At 49.6% G+C, this 12,657-nt stretch overlaps 5 protein-coding genes across 5 annotated transcripts; 3 read left to right on the top strand and 2 right to left on the bottom strand.

Annotated features, from left to right (window-relative positions):
* Nucleotides 1–1,730: 1,730 nt before the first annotated feature.
* Nucleotides 1,731–4,452, top strand: FOBCDRAFT_35393 (ergosterol biosynthesis ERG4/ERG24 family-domain-containing protein). Its single transcript, XM_031184070.3, has 3 exons — nt 1,731–2,220; nt 2,285–4,007; nt 4,059–4,452. Exons 1-3 carry the CDS (start codon nt 2,186–2,188, stop codon nt 4,068–4,070), a joined length of 1,770 nt encoding a protein of 589 aa, XP_031039712.2. The 5' UTR covers nt 1,731–2,185; the 3' UTR covers nt 4,071–4,452.
* Nucleotides 4,453–5,023: 571 nt separating this feature from the next.
* FOBCDRAFT_134474 (V-ATPase proteolipid subunit C-like domain-containing protein) lies at nt 5,024–5,570 on the bottom strand (the record flags this gene model as incomplete). The annotated part of the gene is made up of 3 exons (XM_054704617.2): nt 5,024–5,088; nt 5,140–5,400; nt 5,456–5,570. 3 exons carry the CDS (start codon nt 5,568–5,570, stop codon nt 5,024–5,026), a joined length of 441 nt encoding a protein of 146 aa, XP_054560592.2.
* Nucleotides 5,571–6,334: 764 nt separating this feature from the next.
* On the top strand, nt 6,335–7,193 carry FOBCDRAFT_35367 (50S ribosomal protein L30e-like protein). Its single transcript, XM_031184068.3, has 4 exons — nt 6,335–6,572; nt 6,627–6,689; nt 6,745–6,885; nt 6,945–7,193. The coding sequence occupies exons 1-4, from the start codon at nt 6,557–6,559 to the stop codon at nt 7,097–7,099; spliced, it is 375 nt and encodes a 124-aa protein (XP_031039710.1). The 5' UTR covers nt 6,335–6,556; the 3' UTR covers nt 7,100–7,193.
* A 499-nt stretch (nt 7,194–7,692) lies between these two features.
* FOBCDRAFT_239981 (SacI homology domain-containing protein) lies at nt 7,693–10,650 on the top strand (the record flags this gene model as incomplete). Its single annotated transcript, XM_059610281.1, has 3 exons — nt 7,693–7,924; nt 7,960–9,721; nt 9,777–10,650. The coding sequence occupies 3 exons, from the start codon at nt 7,693–7,695 to the stop codon at nt 10,648–10,650; spliced, it is 2,868 nt and encodes a 955-aa protein (XP_059464912.1).
* A 251-nt stretch (nt 10,651–10,901) lies between these two features.
* Nucleotides 10,902–11,952, bottom strand: FOBCDRAFT_239980 (uncharacterized protein; the record flags this gene model as incomplete). Its single annotated transcript, XM_059610280.1, has 2 exons — nt 10,902–10,991; nt 11,023–11,952. 2 exons carry the CDS (start codon nt 11,950–11,952, stop codon nt 10,902–10,904), a joined length of 1,020 nt encoding a protein of 339 aa, XP_059464911.1.
* Nucleotides 11,953–12,657: the final 705 nt, after the last annotated feature.

Raw genomic sequence — 12,657 nt, 5'->3', positions numbered from 1 at the left:
CAAGTCGCAACGCCCGCAACTCAAATAAGCACAGCAAACAAACGGGTTCCGAGCAGCATTTGAGAAATTCCACCAACATATGATTCAGCAATACAGATGCAATGTCCACGAAGGGGGAGTGTGGAGTCAAGGCAAATGGAGTGATGGGCAATGGAAATCGCACAGCGCATGAAACCAAAAGAGAGCAGGAGAGCACGCAGTCTGTGAAGTACGTCTTCAACTACAAACTACATTTGTGGTAACTGCTAGATATAACAGGATTGAAGGATAGAAAATGCCAGTATAGATCAAAAGAAGACTGACATGAAAATTCACTAGCTGTAGTGATCATCTGTCACAGAGATATCTGGCAGTGTACCCCTTTCAGATAGTCTTGGCTGGACTCCCAAGAGTACAGCCATGTACGAATACTTGGGAGGGGCATAGAACGACTGACGACAAGATGATTTGTGTGAGCAAAAGAGGCGGGCGAATGTACCGTCAGAGCCAGCGGGCGGGACAGAAAGAGGAAGATGAAGACAATCTTGGCATCAGTCGGACGAAGAGTGGCGAGTACTTGAAACGAAGGAAAGGTACTTCTGCGATGTCTGCGTGACCTCTCGAAGACCTCCCCTTGGGTCGAAGACAGGCTTGAGGGTAGGCCCGGGTTGGCAGGGTTCAAGACTGAGGAGAAAGAATCAAAGCACATCTCATCAACATGGAGCCAATCTCAGACTCTTACAGTGTGCCAAACACTTTGTCACTGATCTTCTGTCTTCGGGAGAGCTGGACTCAGGTTCAGGGACCCAGTTGCATCGGGATAGATGCAGGTCTCGTCTAAGGTGGGAGAACAAAATCAAGGATTCTCATCCGTCCGGGTAAACATATAGCGTCAAGGAGCATTTCGGAGAACGAATGACCAAGTTATTGAGCTGACACGAGAAGAGAGGCCTATCAGGACATCCACAAAGAGCCACATCATGAGAGTATCACGCCGAGATTTGACGGCACAGGAACAGTTGACAAGGATGAAGATGGCTTAGACCCTACGATGTAGCCCTCTTGAGCTTCCGGAACAAACAGAACCGTTCAAAAAGTTGAAGGAACCCCTCAATGGATCACCGTCGAGACCGGGAAGCGGACATTATCATGATGCCGAGTTGAAAAGTAAGTCAAGTTTGTGGAGGAAGTTGATGTTTCAAGGTGTAGGTATGGATTGTCGTTGATAAAAGTCGGGGCTTAGCTTCATGCACGATTCGTATAGCATACCCTTGTCACACTTGTCGGCGTGCAAGAGGAGGATCAGTACGTTTAGGGCGATCCAAGCGAGCGATGAGGCTCAAAGATGAAGACTGACGCATTATCTGGGGGTCATGACAGACGGCAGAATAGTAGGCTAATCCCTGTCAAATCGCTATACGAATCGTGCATTAGCGTGGTGCTGATGATTGGCCTTTGGAGATTTCTGGGGCAGATGGGCCAGAGTTACCTGATGCTTTGCAGAAGACTCTGCGGAACAACAAGTACCTCAATTTCCAGGCGCATGGATCGCCTGTCAGACCTGTCCTCTGATTGGCTAGGTCCCCTGAGGGAGATTACTCCGAACGGCCAACTGCAGCGCGCCAATAGCACAACACGTTTTCTTATTCGGATTCCCCATCGCGAGAATTGTACTTGGGGGACAGACGGCAACTGCAAACTGCAACTTTTGGGTGTTGTTGGCAACACGCCCCCCTCCACCAACTTTTTCCCTCTTTCTCCATTGTTTGGTTTGTTTTGGGTATCCTTCACTTGACTCTTTTCTTTTCCTTCTTGTCGGGATATCGGTGTCATCGCCCAACCTACCTACAGCGGATACTGTCTACCTAATTAGGCATTTTTATCTGATGCCCTAGTCTTTTTCACTCCAAGACACTGTCACCGCCCCCTGTTCCTGTATTTGGGTTTGTTTGCTTTGATTTACCGTGCTGTCCATAGCTGCATCTCTGGCTTTTCAAAGTGCATCTGAGGCGTCCAGTCTGATTGCTTCTTTCTGTTGTCTTGCGCACTGTGGGTGGGAAAAAGCACAGTCTTCAGTCTGTGTGATCACAGCCTGATTGACGGTTCAGGCTCTCAGGACTTGGCTCCAGCTTCTTAGTCTCTTTCTTGGTTCTGCCTCTGTTCAACTGTCCATTATATAAAGGCTCTCCCGAGCCCTTCCTTCAAGATGTCTTCAAGATATTCACTACGCCAAACTCCCAGGTTTGTTTGCATCTCTATTCCTCAATCCCAAATTTTCCATCATGTACTAACTTTGCGCCTCCAGGAAGAAGGAACTCTTCGAGGGCATGGTTGAGACCCCTATTCGTCGCTCACGTTCAAATCGCCGCCAGACTTCCCAACCTCTCTCAGACGTCGAAACCGAGTCAAACTCTGCCGCTGAGGCTATCTCGCGACCTACTCGCCGACGCACCGCTAGGTTCACCGAAGAGCTCGACGAGGACACAGATTCCGACAACATGGGAGCTGTCAACAGAGCCTCCAATGGCAAGACCAACGGCCATGCCAATGGCCATTCAAACGGTGATGTCACCAATGGACACGCCACCAACGGTCATGCTACATCCAACGATGTTTCTGGCGCTGCACCAATCAATTCAGTTATGGAGAAGACCGAGGGCGTGCCTCAAGACCCCAATGTGGTTGATGGCTGGAGGCCTGGCCAGGATCCCAAGATTGACTACTCTGGAGAGTTCGAGTTTGGTGGTTCTTTGGGCACCGCTGCCATGATGATACTCTTCCCTATACTCATGTGGTATATGTGGATTGGCGCCACTTACTACGATGGCAAGTTTCCCTCCCGTGCCGAGGGTCAGTCCTGGGGTGAGTTTGCCGCTCACCTCGTCAATCTGGTCTACACTGGTGCATTCCCCCGCCTCCAGGTCTGGGCCTGGTACTGGTCTTATCTCATTGTTGAGGGTGCCTTTTACTGCCTCCTCCCCGGTGTCTGGGGCTATGGCAAGCCTCTTCCTCATGAGGGCGGCAAGCAGCTTCCCTACTACTGCAGCGCCTACTGGAGTCTTTACACCACTCTTGCTTGCCTTGCCTTTCTGCATTTCTCTGGTATCTGGCCTCTGTACACTGCCATTGATGAGTTCGGTCCTCTTCTGTCTGTTGCTATCCTCAGTGGCTTCCTTGTCAGCTTTGTGGCCTATTTCTCTGCTCTTTGGCGTGGCAAGCAGCACCGTATGACGGGCTATCCCATCTATGATTTTTTCATGGGCGCCGAGTTGAACCCCCGCTTGTTTGGCATTCTCGACTTCAAGATGTTCTTCGAGGTTCGCATGCCTTGGTACATCCTGCTCATCCTCAGTCTTGGCGCCGCCACTCGTCAATATGAGCAGTACGGCTACGTCTCTGGTGAGGTTTGGTTTCTCGTCATGGCTCACTTCCTCTACGCCAATGCCTGTGCCAAGGGAGAGGAGCTCATCATCACCACCTGGGATATGTACTATGAGAAGTGGGGTTTCATGCTCATCTTCTGGAACCTCGCTGGTGTTCCTCTCTCTTACTGCCACTGCACTATCTATCTAGCTAACCACCACCCTGATGTGTACCGCTGGAACCGCGGCATTCTCGCCGCCATGTTCGCTGGATACCTCTTCTGGTACTGGGTCTGGGATAGCTGCAACAGCCAGAAGAATCGCTTCCGCGCTATGGAGAAGGGCAAGTTGGTCCTACGCAAAACCTTCCCTCAGGTCCCCTGGCAGACCATCCACAACCCCAAGACTATTGTTACCCCTCAGGGAACTATCCTGGTTGACGGTTGGTATGGTCTTGCCCGCAAGATTCACTACACTGCCGATGTGTGGTTCGCTGTTTCTTGGGGTCTGATTACAGGCTTCGAGAGCCCTTTCCCCTGGTTCTATCCACTCTTCTTCTGCGGTATGATCGCTCACCGTGCTGCTCGAGATATCACTCGTTGCCGTCGCAAGTACGGCGACGCTTGGCTCGAGTATGAGCGACGTGTACCTTACCTCTTCATTCCTGTAAGTTTCCACTAAAGCGTTGCTTGAACCCTGATACTAATAGTCTCTTAGTACGTCATCTAAGGAGTCGACGAGGCCAATCGGGAGCAACTCAGACTCGTTCCGCCCCCGAGGGACACTTAGTGCCTATTTATTATTCTCAGTCAGTGGCTCTTGATGCCACTATAGGTGTTTTGGTCAGTGGAAATCTGTACATGGAAACAAAAACCGGTATCATGTCTGGGAGACAAAAAGGGAAACCCACAAACGAAGAGATGAAGAGACGTAATACGAAGGGGGTATATAAGGAAGCTGTAGACATCAGCCTCTATTGGTTTTTATAAGGTGTCGACTTGCTTTGGGAGGTTTCTAGATCTTGTAATCTTTTGCTCGCATTTGCATACTTGTTATGAGGCGAGGATACTATAATAAACTGCTGTATTGATACACCCTTATTGAGCATTACACCTTCGGAACAGACGTCGTGGGCACTTGCAACGACTTGGCGTGTACCAGTTGTCTCAGTACTTGTACATTGCCCGTCATAATCGGCGAAGTATGTGATTGTAAGATGCTAGCTAGCTACTTCGATTGACCTGACGATGTATAAAAGGGACATATACGTTAAGTTTCGGTACAAAAAAAGAACAATTGGCAATAGCATACACTAATACTCGAGTTCCCTTCACCGTCTATGATGAGAAGCCACCCAGAGAATAACACGCATGTTGAGAGTATTTTACAGAAACCATCCTCCTATTTCATCCCAGCCCCTCTCCTCCCATAATAGAAAACAAAAACAGTAGCTCAAGTCCATTATTCCATGATTGCGCGAAAAAGGGGCAGGTATGAAACCGTGCCAACCCAACGCCAGCGTTCGCAACATCTACTGCACCGTCCATGTTCGGGACAAGGAGCAAGGAAAGTTGCAAGCGCTATTAGTGTCCATTCAGTCGACCATACCCTGAGCAGCTCTTATGATTGAGTTCGATCTTGTCAGGCTGTCATCAAGGAAGGGCTCCTGTTCCGTTGTTGATTTAGCATACAGCATCAACATTGGCCTTGGAGTTCATGAGGAGGGCAACGATGAGACCGTAGAGACCTGTTCAATGTTAGCCAATTGGCCACGTCAGATTAAGCAACCAAGACGTACCCAAGACTTCAGCGAAAATGAGAATAAGAATCATGCCGACGAAGAGACGGGGCTGCTGGGCAGTTCCTCGAACACCAGCATCACCAACAATACCAATGGCGAAACCTGCAGCGAGACCAGCAAGTCCGACGGAGAGACCAGCACCGAATTGAATGAAACTAGTGAACAGAGGAAGATCCTGCTTCAAGCCATCGGAGATAAGGACAGAAACGACGAGGCCGTAGATACCAATGATACCGGCCATAATGACGGGAACAATGTCTGGGAAAGTTAGCATCGCACAGTTCGTGGGGATTGGATTCCAAGGGCCGCGTACTCTTGACGATCAAGTCGGGGCGGAGGACACCCATGGCAGCGATACCGACACCCGACTTGGCGGTACCGTACGAGGCGCCAAGGCAGGTGAAGACAATGGCGCAGGTGCAGCCCATAGCACCAAAGAAGGGCTAAATGATCGTTAGCGATGTGAAGTTCGATATGAAGTCGATATCGTCGACCGCCTCACGATGGAGGTTTGGGTGTCGCGAGGTGACGTCGACGGCATGGATGACGTGGAGGACTAACCGAGTAAACGGGGCTGCAGAGACGCGCATGTTAGCTTCAATCATCAAGAAGGATGTAGTGCGAGGCCATTCCGATGGCCTTTCGCGTTGTTAGGCGATGCCTGGAGCTTCCGGTGATGCATAGGGAGCTTGATGATGATGGGGGCAAGGAGGCGCGCAAGCACATACCAAAGTTCGCTAACCATCTTGACGGTTGTTTATCTGAGGATGAAACTGGTATCAATCGAACAATATCGTGTTCAGGAGTCAGAAGGTGTGTCGAGTAATCGGAAGACGAGCTAAGCTGTCGGGAGATGAAGTCGTTGGATAACGGGAACCGTTTGCTTGGGGTTTGAGACGAAGATGTCGAGGTGAAGGTGTGCTTGTTAAGGTCTCATTCCAGGTTGGCGTCTGGTTGGCGGCAAGGTTTTGCTGTACTCTATTGGGAGGGAGAGGCACGGGGAGCATTACATAATGCACTACGGGGCGGCTGGTGTTTCGGATAAAAGATGGGCCAGTCAGACCGGTCACTGACTGGTGGGCTCGAAACGAGAAGTGGAACCAGGAAAGCCTCGCAGTAGCAAGCCACACAAGGCTCAGCGCGCCACATGTGAATTTTTCTGCCGCCTTGGCGCATATTGTCCAGCTTCTTCTCTTTTTTTTTCTTCTTCCTTCTTGACTTTGTCGATATATCACCAACCACGTTCCTCCTCCAACCTCACTTTTCAGTCCTCAGGGCGAGCCAACGCAAGGAACCCTGAACCTCATACCATCTTGTACGCGCGACTCGACTATCCTCAAATTCCAACAAGGACCAGCGACTGACTATCATCGGTTAGAAACTTTCCTCAAAACCCTCGGTCTAATCTTCCACAATGTCTGAGAGTGCTGGTATGACCAATTCCCTCGCAGCTCTCCTGTAACCATTCGCTGATGTGTCGGTAGCCTGGCCCCTTGCCGATCAGAAGCTTGAGCAGGAGCTTCTCGATCTCGTTCAATCTTCTCAGCGTAAGTCATCTTCAACAAGACCCAATCCAGACCAATTCGCTAACGTACTTCACAGATGCCCGCCAGCTGAAGAAGGGAGCTAACGAAGCCACCAAGACCCTGAACCGTGGTGTCTCTGAGCTCGTCATCCTCGCTGCTGACACTCAGCCCCTCGCCATTCTCCTCCACCTTCCTCTTCTCTGCGAGGACAAGAACGGTAAGCGCAATTGGTAATTCTGATGCAGTCTGGGTTGATTGCTAACTTGTGCTTGATAGTTCCCTACGTTTACGTTAGCAGCAAGATGCACCTCGGCCGTGCCTGTGGTGTCAGCCGTGCTGTCATCGCCGCCAGCATCACCAGCAACGACGCCAGCGAGCTCGCCGGCCAGATCCGAGCCATGCGCGACAAGGTTGAGCGCCTCGCTATCTAAGATACCCCACGACGAGGAGGAAAGCAAAAGATGGAAAACATTTTCGTCTATGGACAGACAGTCCTTGAACGACTGCTTGTTGCTACTCAGATTTGTTTCCGAATTCTTTATTTTCCGGGCTTATCTGGTGCAATAATTGGTGTATGACATTGAGTCCTCCTGGGTATAATAGTAATATCATCAACTGTCTATCTTGGCGAAATCAAAGATATCCAAAGCATCTCTAAAGCCCAATACGAAAACGAGCCAAAGTGGATATATCGAAATAATTTCCAAATGCGAATGCGATGTCGGCGGTTATTCTGCGCTATGCTATAACGGATGCAGTGAAATGCCAGATTATGACGTCTCCACCACCCAAAAAATTGACTGAACTGATGCGGTCATATCAAGTGTAGTAATAGCCGCTCGATTCGATCCTTACCGTCTCTTGGGTGAGCTGCAGCTTGCCCCAGTTCCTCCTGCAGCTGCTTCGTAACTTGTCTCGTCTCTGTTTATTCTTTCTGAATCGCCAATCTCTGATCTTGCTTCCCTGTATTTACCTTTGAATGCCTGTCAAGTGCCGTCGATAAGAACTACGTGCCCCCCGCACAATGCCATCCATTGCTCGCAAGCTCCTCATCTGCGCAGCGATAGATGGGCTTATAATACAGCCACTCTCTTCCAAAGGCCAACGACCTTTTCAGCCAGTTCGACTCAAATATGGCGACGCGTCAATCTCTCATGTTCCGCGTGAACATGTCCCTGACGATTCTAAGCCAGATTCTTCGTTTGAAGCTTTTGGAGTGATTGGTATGACACTGGATGGCCCCGCGCTTATGACATGTAAGACTCGAGACTGACGGACGCGACAACTATAGGCATTATTGCAGTCTCGAAGTTAAATTATCTTGTTACCATCACACGGCGCCAACAAGTCGCACAAATCTGTGGCCACCCCATCTATGTCGTTACCGAAGTCGCCCTTACACCATGCACATCCAAGGCCAGCGCTGAAGAATCAATACGGAGGACCTCAGGTCACCTATCACGCCAAGCACAAGACTCAGGGGACGAGAGTGATAGTAGCGATGAAGATGTTGAACTGCCCTCAAGAACGTCAGACGAAGTGGAAGACGCCGTCGTTGAGGACGACGATGCAAGACCTGGGTCGGCTAGAAGCCGCGTCGCTGAAGATGTCATTCGCAGGAGGGGCAGCTACGGGCGGTTTGCCCAACGTTGGTTCAGTCGAAGTGGCTGGACTCTAGATCAAAAGAGGAATATGGGCTTGAGCAATTCATCCAGCGTTCCAGAAAATAATGCTCCTGCGACTGAGACATCCTCAGAGGATGCGCAAGAGGGGCTCGATAAGGTCGTGCCCAATGAGCCCGAGTTATTGCCAAAACTTTTGCGAACCGCCCATGTTCTCTTTGGTTCATCGCGGAGTTTCTACTTCTCTTACGACGTCGACCTCACTCGCTCTCTCGGTGACGGATCCATACCCCCGAACAGCGAGAGCCCTCTCCACAGCCAGGCGGACGAGGTCTTCTTTTGGAACCGCAATCTCCTGAAACCTTTCCTATCAAGCGGGCAAGATTCTCTGGCATTGCCGTTGATTCAAGGATTTGTTGGACAGAGGACCTTCGTCGTCGATAGCCAGCCTCCCCAGAGCGATGACACGGGCAAAGATTCCGTCGAACTCTCTAATCTTTCATCTTCGAAAGAGCTGCCAGCCTCTCCTCCAGTGCTGAGTTCCAGGGCATCCATAGACCTTCGGTCTTCAGAGAGAAAGTATCTAATCACTGTGATATCGCGCCGGTCCACAAAACGAGCTGGCTTACGGTATCTGCGTCGTGGCATTGATCAGGATGGTTTTGTTGCGAACATGGTTGAAACTGAACAGCTTCTTTCCACGCCAACGTGGGACCCCTCTTCAAAGACATACTCCTTTCTGCAGGTCAGGGGAAGTATTCCCCTATTCTTCACACAGTCGCCATATGCTTTCAAACCTACTCCTATTCGGCAACACTCTGAGGAGGCAAATCAAGCTGCCTGCCGCAGTCATTTCGAAAGTCTTTCCAGGAACTATGGCCAACTGCAGATAATCAATCTCGTCGAAAAACATGGGGTCGAGTCCATCATCGGCTCTGCATATGAGACAGCCATAGAAGAAATCAACAAGAATGCCAGCGAAGATCAAAAGATACCTTTTGAATGGTTTGATTTCCATGCTGCTTGTAGAGGCATGAAATTTGAGAATGTCAGCATGCTATTAGATCAGTTGAGGGACAAGATTGAGAGCTTTGGAAGCACTATTCAAGAGGACGGAAAGCAATTGGCTCGACAGCAAGGTGTCTTCCGAACCAACTGTATGGACTGCCTTGACCGAACCAACGTCTGCCAGAGCTCATTTGCAAAGCATATGCTGGAAGTTCAGCTTAAGGAGGAAGGCTTTGACATGAGTGTCCAGTCTGATCAAGTGACTGCTTGGTTCAACACCCTCTGGGCGGACAATGGCGACGCTGTGTCGAAACAGTACGCATCGACAGCAGCGATGAAGGGCGACTACACAAGAACACGGAAGAGAGATTATCGTGGTGCGTTGAACGATTTGGGTCTCGGTCTTGCTAGATACTATAGTGGGTATGTATTCCAATTCCCCCTTCCTGAAGGCTCAACCTCTTGCTAACCAAGTCAGCATGGTCAACGACTACTTCAGTCAAGCAGCCATTGATTTCCTCCTCGGCAACGTAACAGCCAAAATCTTTGAAGAATTTGAGAGCGACATGATGACGAAGGATCCAGCGGTATCCGTCATCAAGATGAGAGAACTAGCCGTCGAACTATGCCAGAAGCGAGTTATAGCCGATGAGAAGGAAGAGTTCCACGGCGGCTGGGTTCTCTTAAGTCCTACCACACCTGATGCTATCAAGTCCTGGCCACTCGAAGAGGTTGTTCTGTTGTTGACAGACGCAGCTCTCTATTCATGCCGTTTTGACTGGAAGTCTGACAAGGTATCCTCCTTTGAGCGTGTCGAGCTCGATAGCATCACAGGCATCAAGTACGGCACTTATATCACCTCCACCATCTCCCTTTCTCACATCGACGAGATTAGAAATGCCGGCTTTGTGGTGACATATAGCCCCGGCAAGAGTGACATTCGCCGTACCAACACGCGAACCTTTTCAAGTCGCGGCGAGATGACAGGTAAGGAGAATGCTACCGAACAAAAGGATGCCAGCATTCCCGCCAGCCTAGCCAACTTGCTTACCAGCAAGTCCTCATCTTCTTCATCGCCGAGCGTTCGCCGCCTCGTCTTTAAGGCGACAAATGTGGATTCCTCTGTCGCTGTTGTGGGCAATGATGGTCCGAAGCAGACAGAGACTCAGCAGGTTTCCACCATTTGCGGTGACATTGAGCGACTGGCGCTGGAGAGACAGGTGGAGCATCCGGGCGAAGAGAGGAAAAGGCTTATCGAGACCGGCCCCATCATTTCTCTAGAGGAGGCCAAGAAGAACACAGGACTGTTAGAACAGCTAGGACACTCACTCAAGAAGATGGTGTGGGCTTGATAGATCCCGCCATCAAAGAAACGGCATAAACGATCTATCCCCACACAATACGGTATAAATAATGCAAACCATAGATATCACGATCATTCTCAAGCTGGTGTTTCTCAATCATGGCTTTTGTAAGCGGTACAAGTGCATCTGGTAGCGCATATTCTCGAGCGGGATTGGATAAGACAAGCCTTCTGGTAGACGAAACCAGATGGAGTCGTCCGACTGTAGCTTTTCCCAGGAGTATCCAGGCGTTTCAGTTTCTATGAGTGTGTGGTCGAGAAGCCATTGCATAGGATATCTCTTCTTCTCTTTACCCAAAGCTGCCTCGGAGTAGCTTCCCGGGCTGTCCACTACGAGGACCAAGCTATCAGATGCCAGGACCTGCCCAAGATTCTTGAGAAACTTCGTCGTCTTGCCGATACCTGCTGTTGTGTACAGCTCATTGAGTGTGAAGAGAAGAGTCAAGATGATGGGTACTCTGCCATTGGCACATTGCGCTGAAAGAGAGTCCGTGTCAAGATCCAGGACATCTCGCTGCACCACGTCCAGTGAAAGTTGATTATTTTCCAGCAGTGGGTGATTGGCTGCCTGGCGTGCCGTGGATGCATATTTTGAAATAGGTGGAGGATTGACGGTGCTGGATTCAAGAAGAGAAATGACCGTTGTCCATGGGCCCGAATCGATAAGAGTTAGATGGCCATCTGTAGCAGTTGTCTGGAGATAAGAGGCAAAGGCAACGTGCTCAGCTGCACAGCCGCCTACAGACAACATTCGAAGAGCGGCATTGCGTCGAGTAGAGGTGCTGTCAAGTTTGAGATCCTGAAAGATTTCTAGTTCAGTCCCTTCAGGCTTGTCATTTGCATCATCCTGGGTTGACCCGGCGATCTTTGTATATGATACTGAGCCCTCCTTGGTGATATTTGTGGTATCCTTCGTCTCTTCCTTAGCAATCAGAATCCCGTCAAGGTGCTTCTTGATACTGAGAAACACGGCAGCATAGCATAATGCTCGTGTGGGGCTCCATCGAGCAGCATAGGCTTCGAGGTAGTCCTCTCTCCCGAAAGCGGCAGCAAATTCTCGATTAAACAAAGCTTGCTTTATCTCCTGAAGCAACCTTGAGAAATCATCTGAAGTCAGAACATTGTTGAAAGCACTCGAGAAGATATTGAGAAGACGCTGCTGCTGCTCTTCGCTTTGTAGAGCTGGTGAAGAGGTTTCTAGCGGGGCAGATGATTTCTTGGAGCTCTGCTTTGAACTCGAACTTTGCTTTGAAGGAGCAGCCTTTCTGGAGGGGCCCGTTTTCTTGACCATTTCTCTTCACTTGTATCTGGTACTAGCTCATTGGCTGTATTGATTCGGTGAGTAATACCAATATCGTCGATATCGTCGGTTGGTGGTTGGATTGATTATATCGGGAAAAAAAGATCGGACATATTTTACCGATGAAATCGAAAAACCCCCACTTTGGAATCATGGCTGCCCTAAGGTGACTAGTAGTACATAAGGTACTATGTAGATTTCCATTTCTTCCCTTGCGCGACGAGGATGGATGGGTATGGCGGTTCTTCGGGGTACGGAACGGCTGGATGTAGGTGGGATTGAATAATGCAGTGTCATGTTAGCAATCTATCTCGTGAATATTATCATATCACATTCTGTTTATCGCAGTAAGTTGGTCATGGTGGCCGGGCCTACGGAGAGTTTTAGAGCTCTTACATAGAAATATCATATCATTCATCAGCAGTTACGGCATCATTGATAAACATCAACATAGCTCGTCCTTTTCCTCATTGGTTTCAAAAGTGCTACCTCTACCACACCTTTCGGAAGATGAGAGAACAGCTTGGTTGTTTTCTCTCCGACTATCGCTCCCCATCATTTATTTACCCCCAAAGTCGGATATGTCACTAAGGTTAGCTCGCTCAACCAAATCATTTGCGGATAAAGCACATCATGACTTTTGATCCGACTTTGATCCTCTCATTAATAAGCGCACCTGTTGCAGAGGCAGACACA

Source organism: Fusarium oxysporum, chromosome V, assembly GCF_013085055.1.
Source record: "Fusarium oxysporum Fo47 chromosome V, complete sequence".
NCBI classification, from domain to species: Eukaryota; Fungi; Ascomycota; class Sordariomycetes; order Hypocreales; family Nectriaceae; genus Fusarium; species Fusarium oxysporum.
The sequence above is the reverse complement of the archived record's forward strand: the minus strand, read 5'-3'. Positions and strand labels throughout refer to the sequence as shown.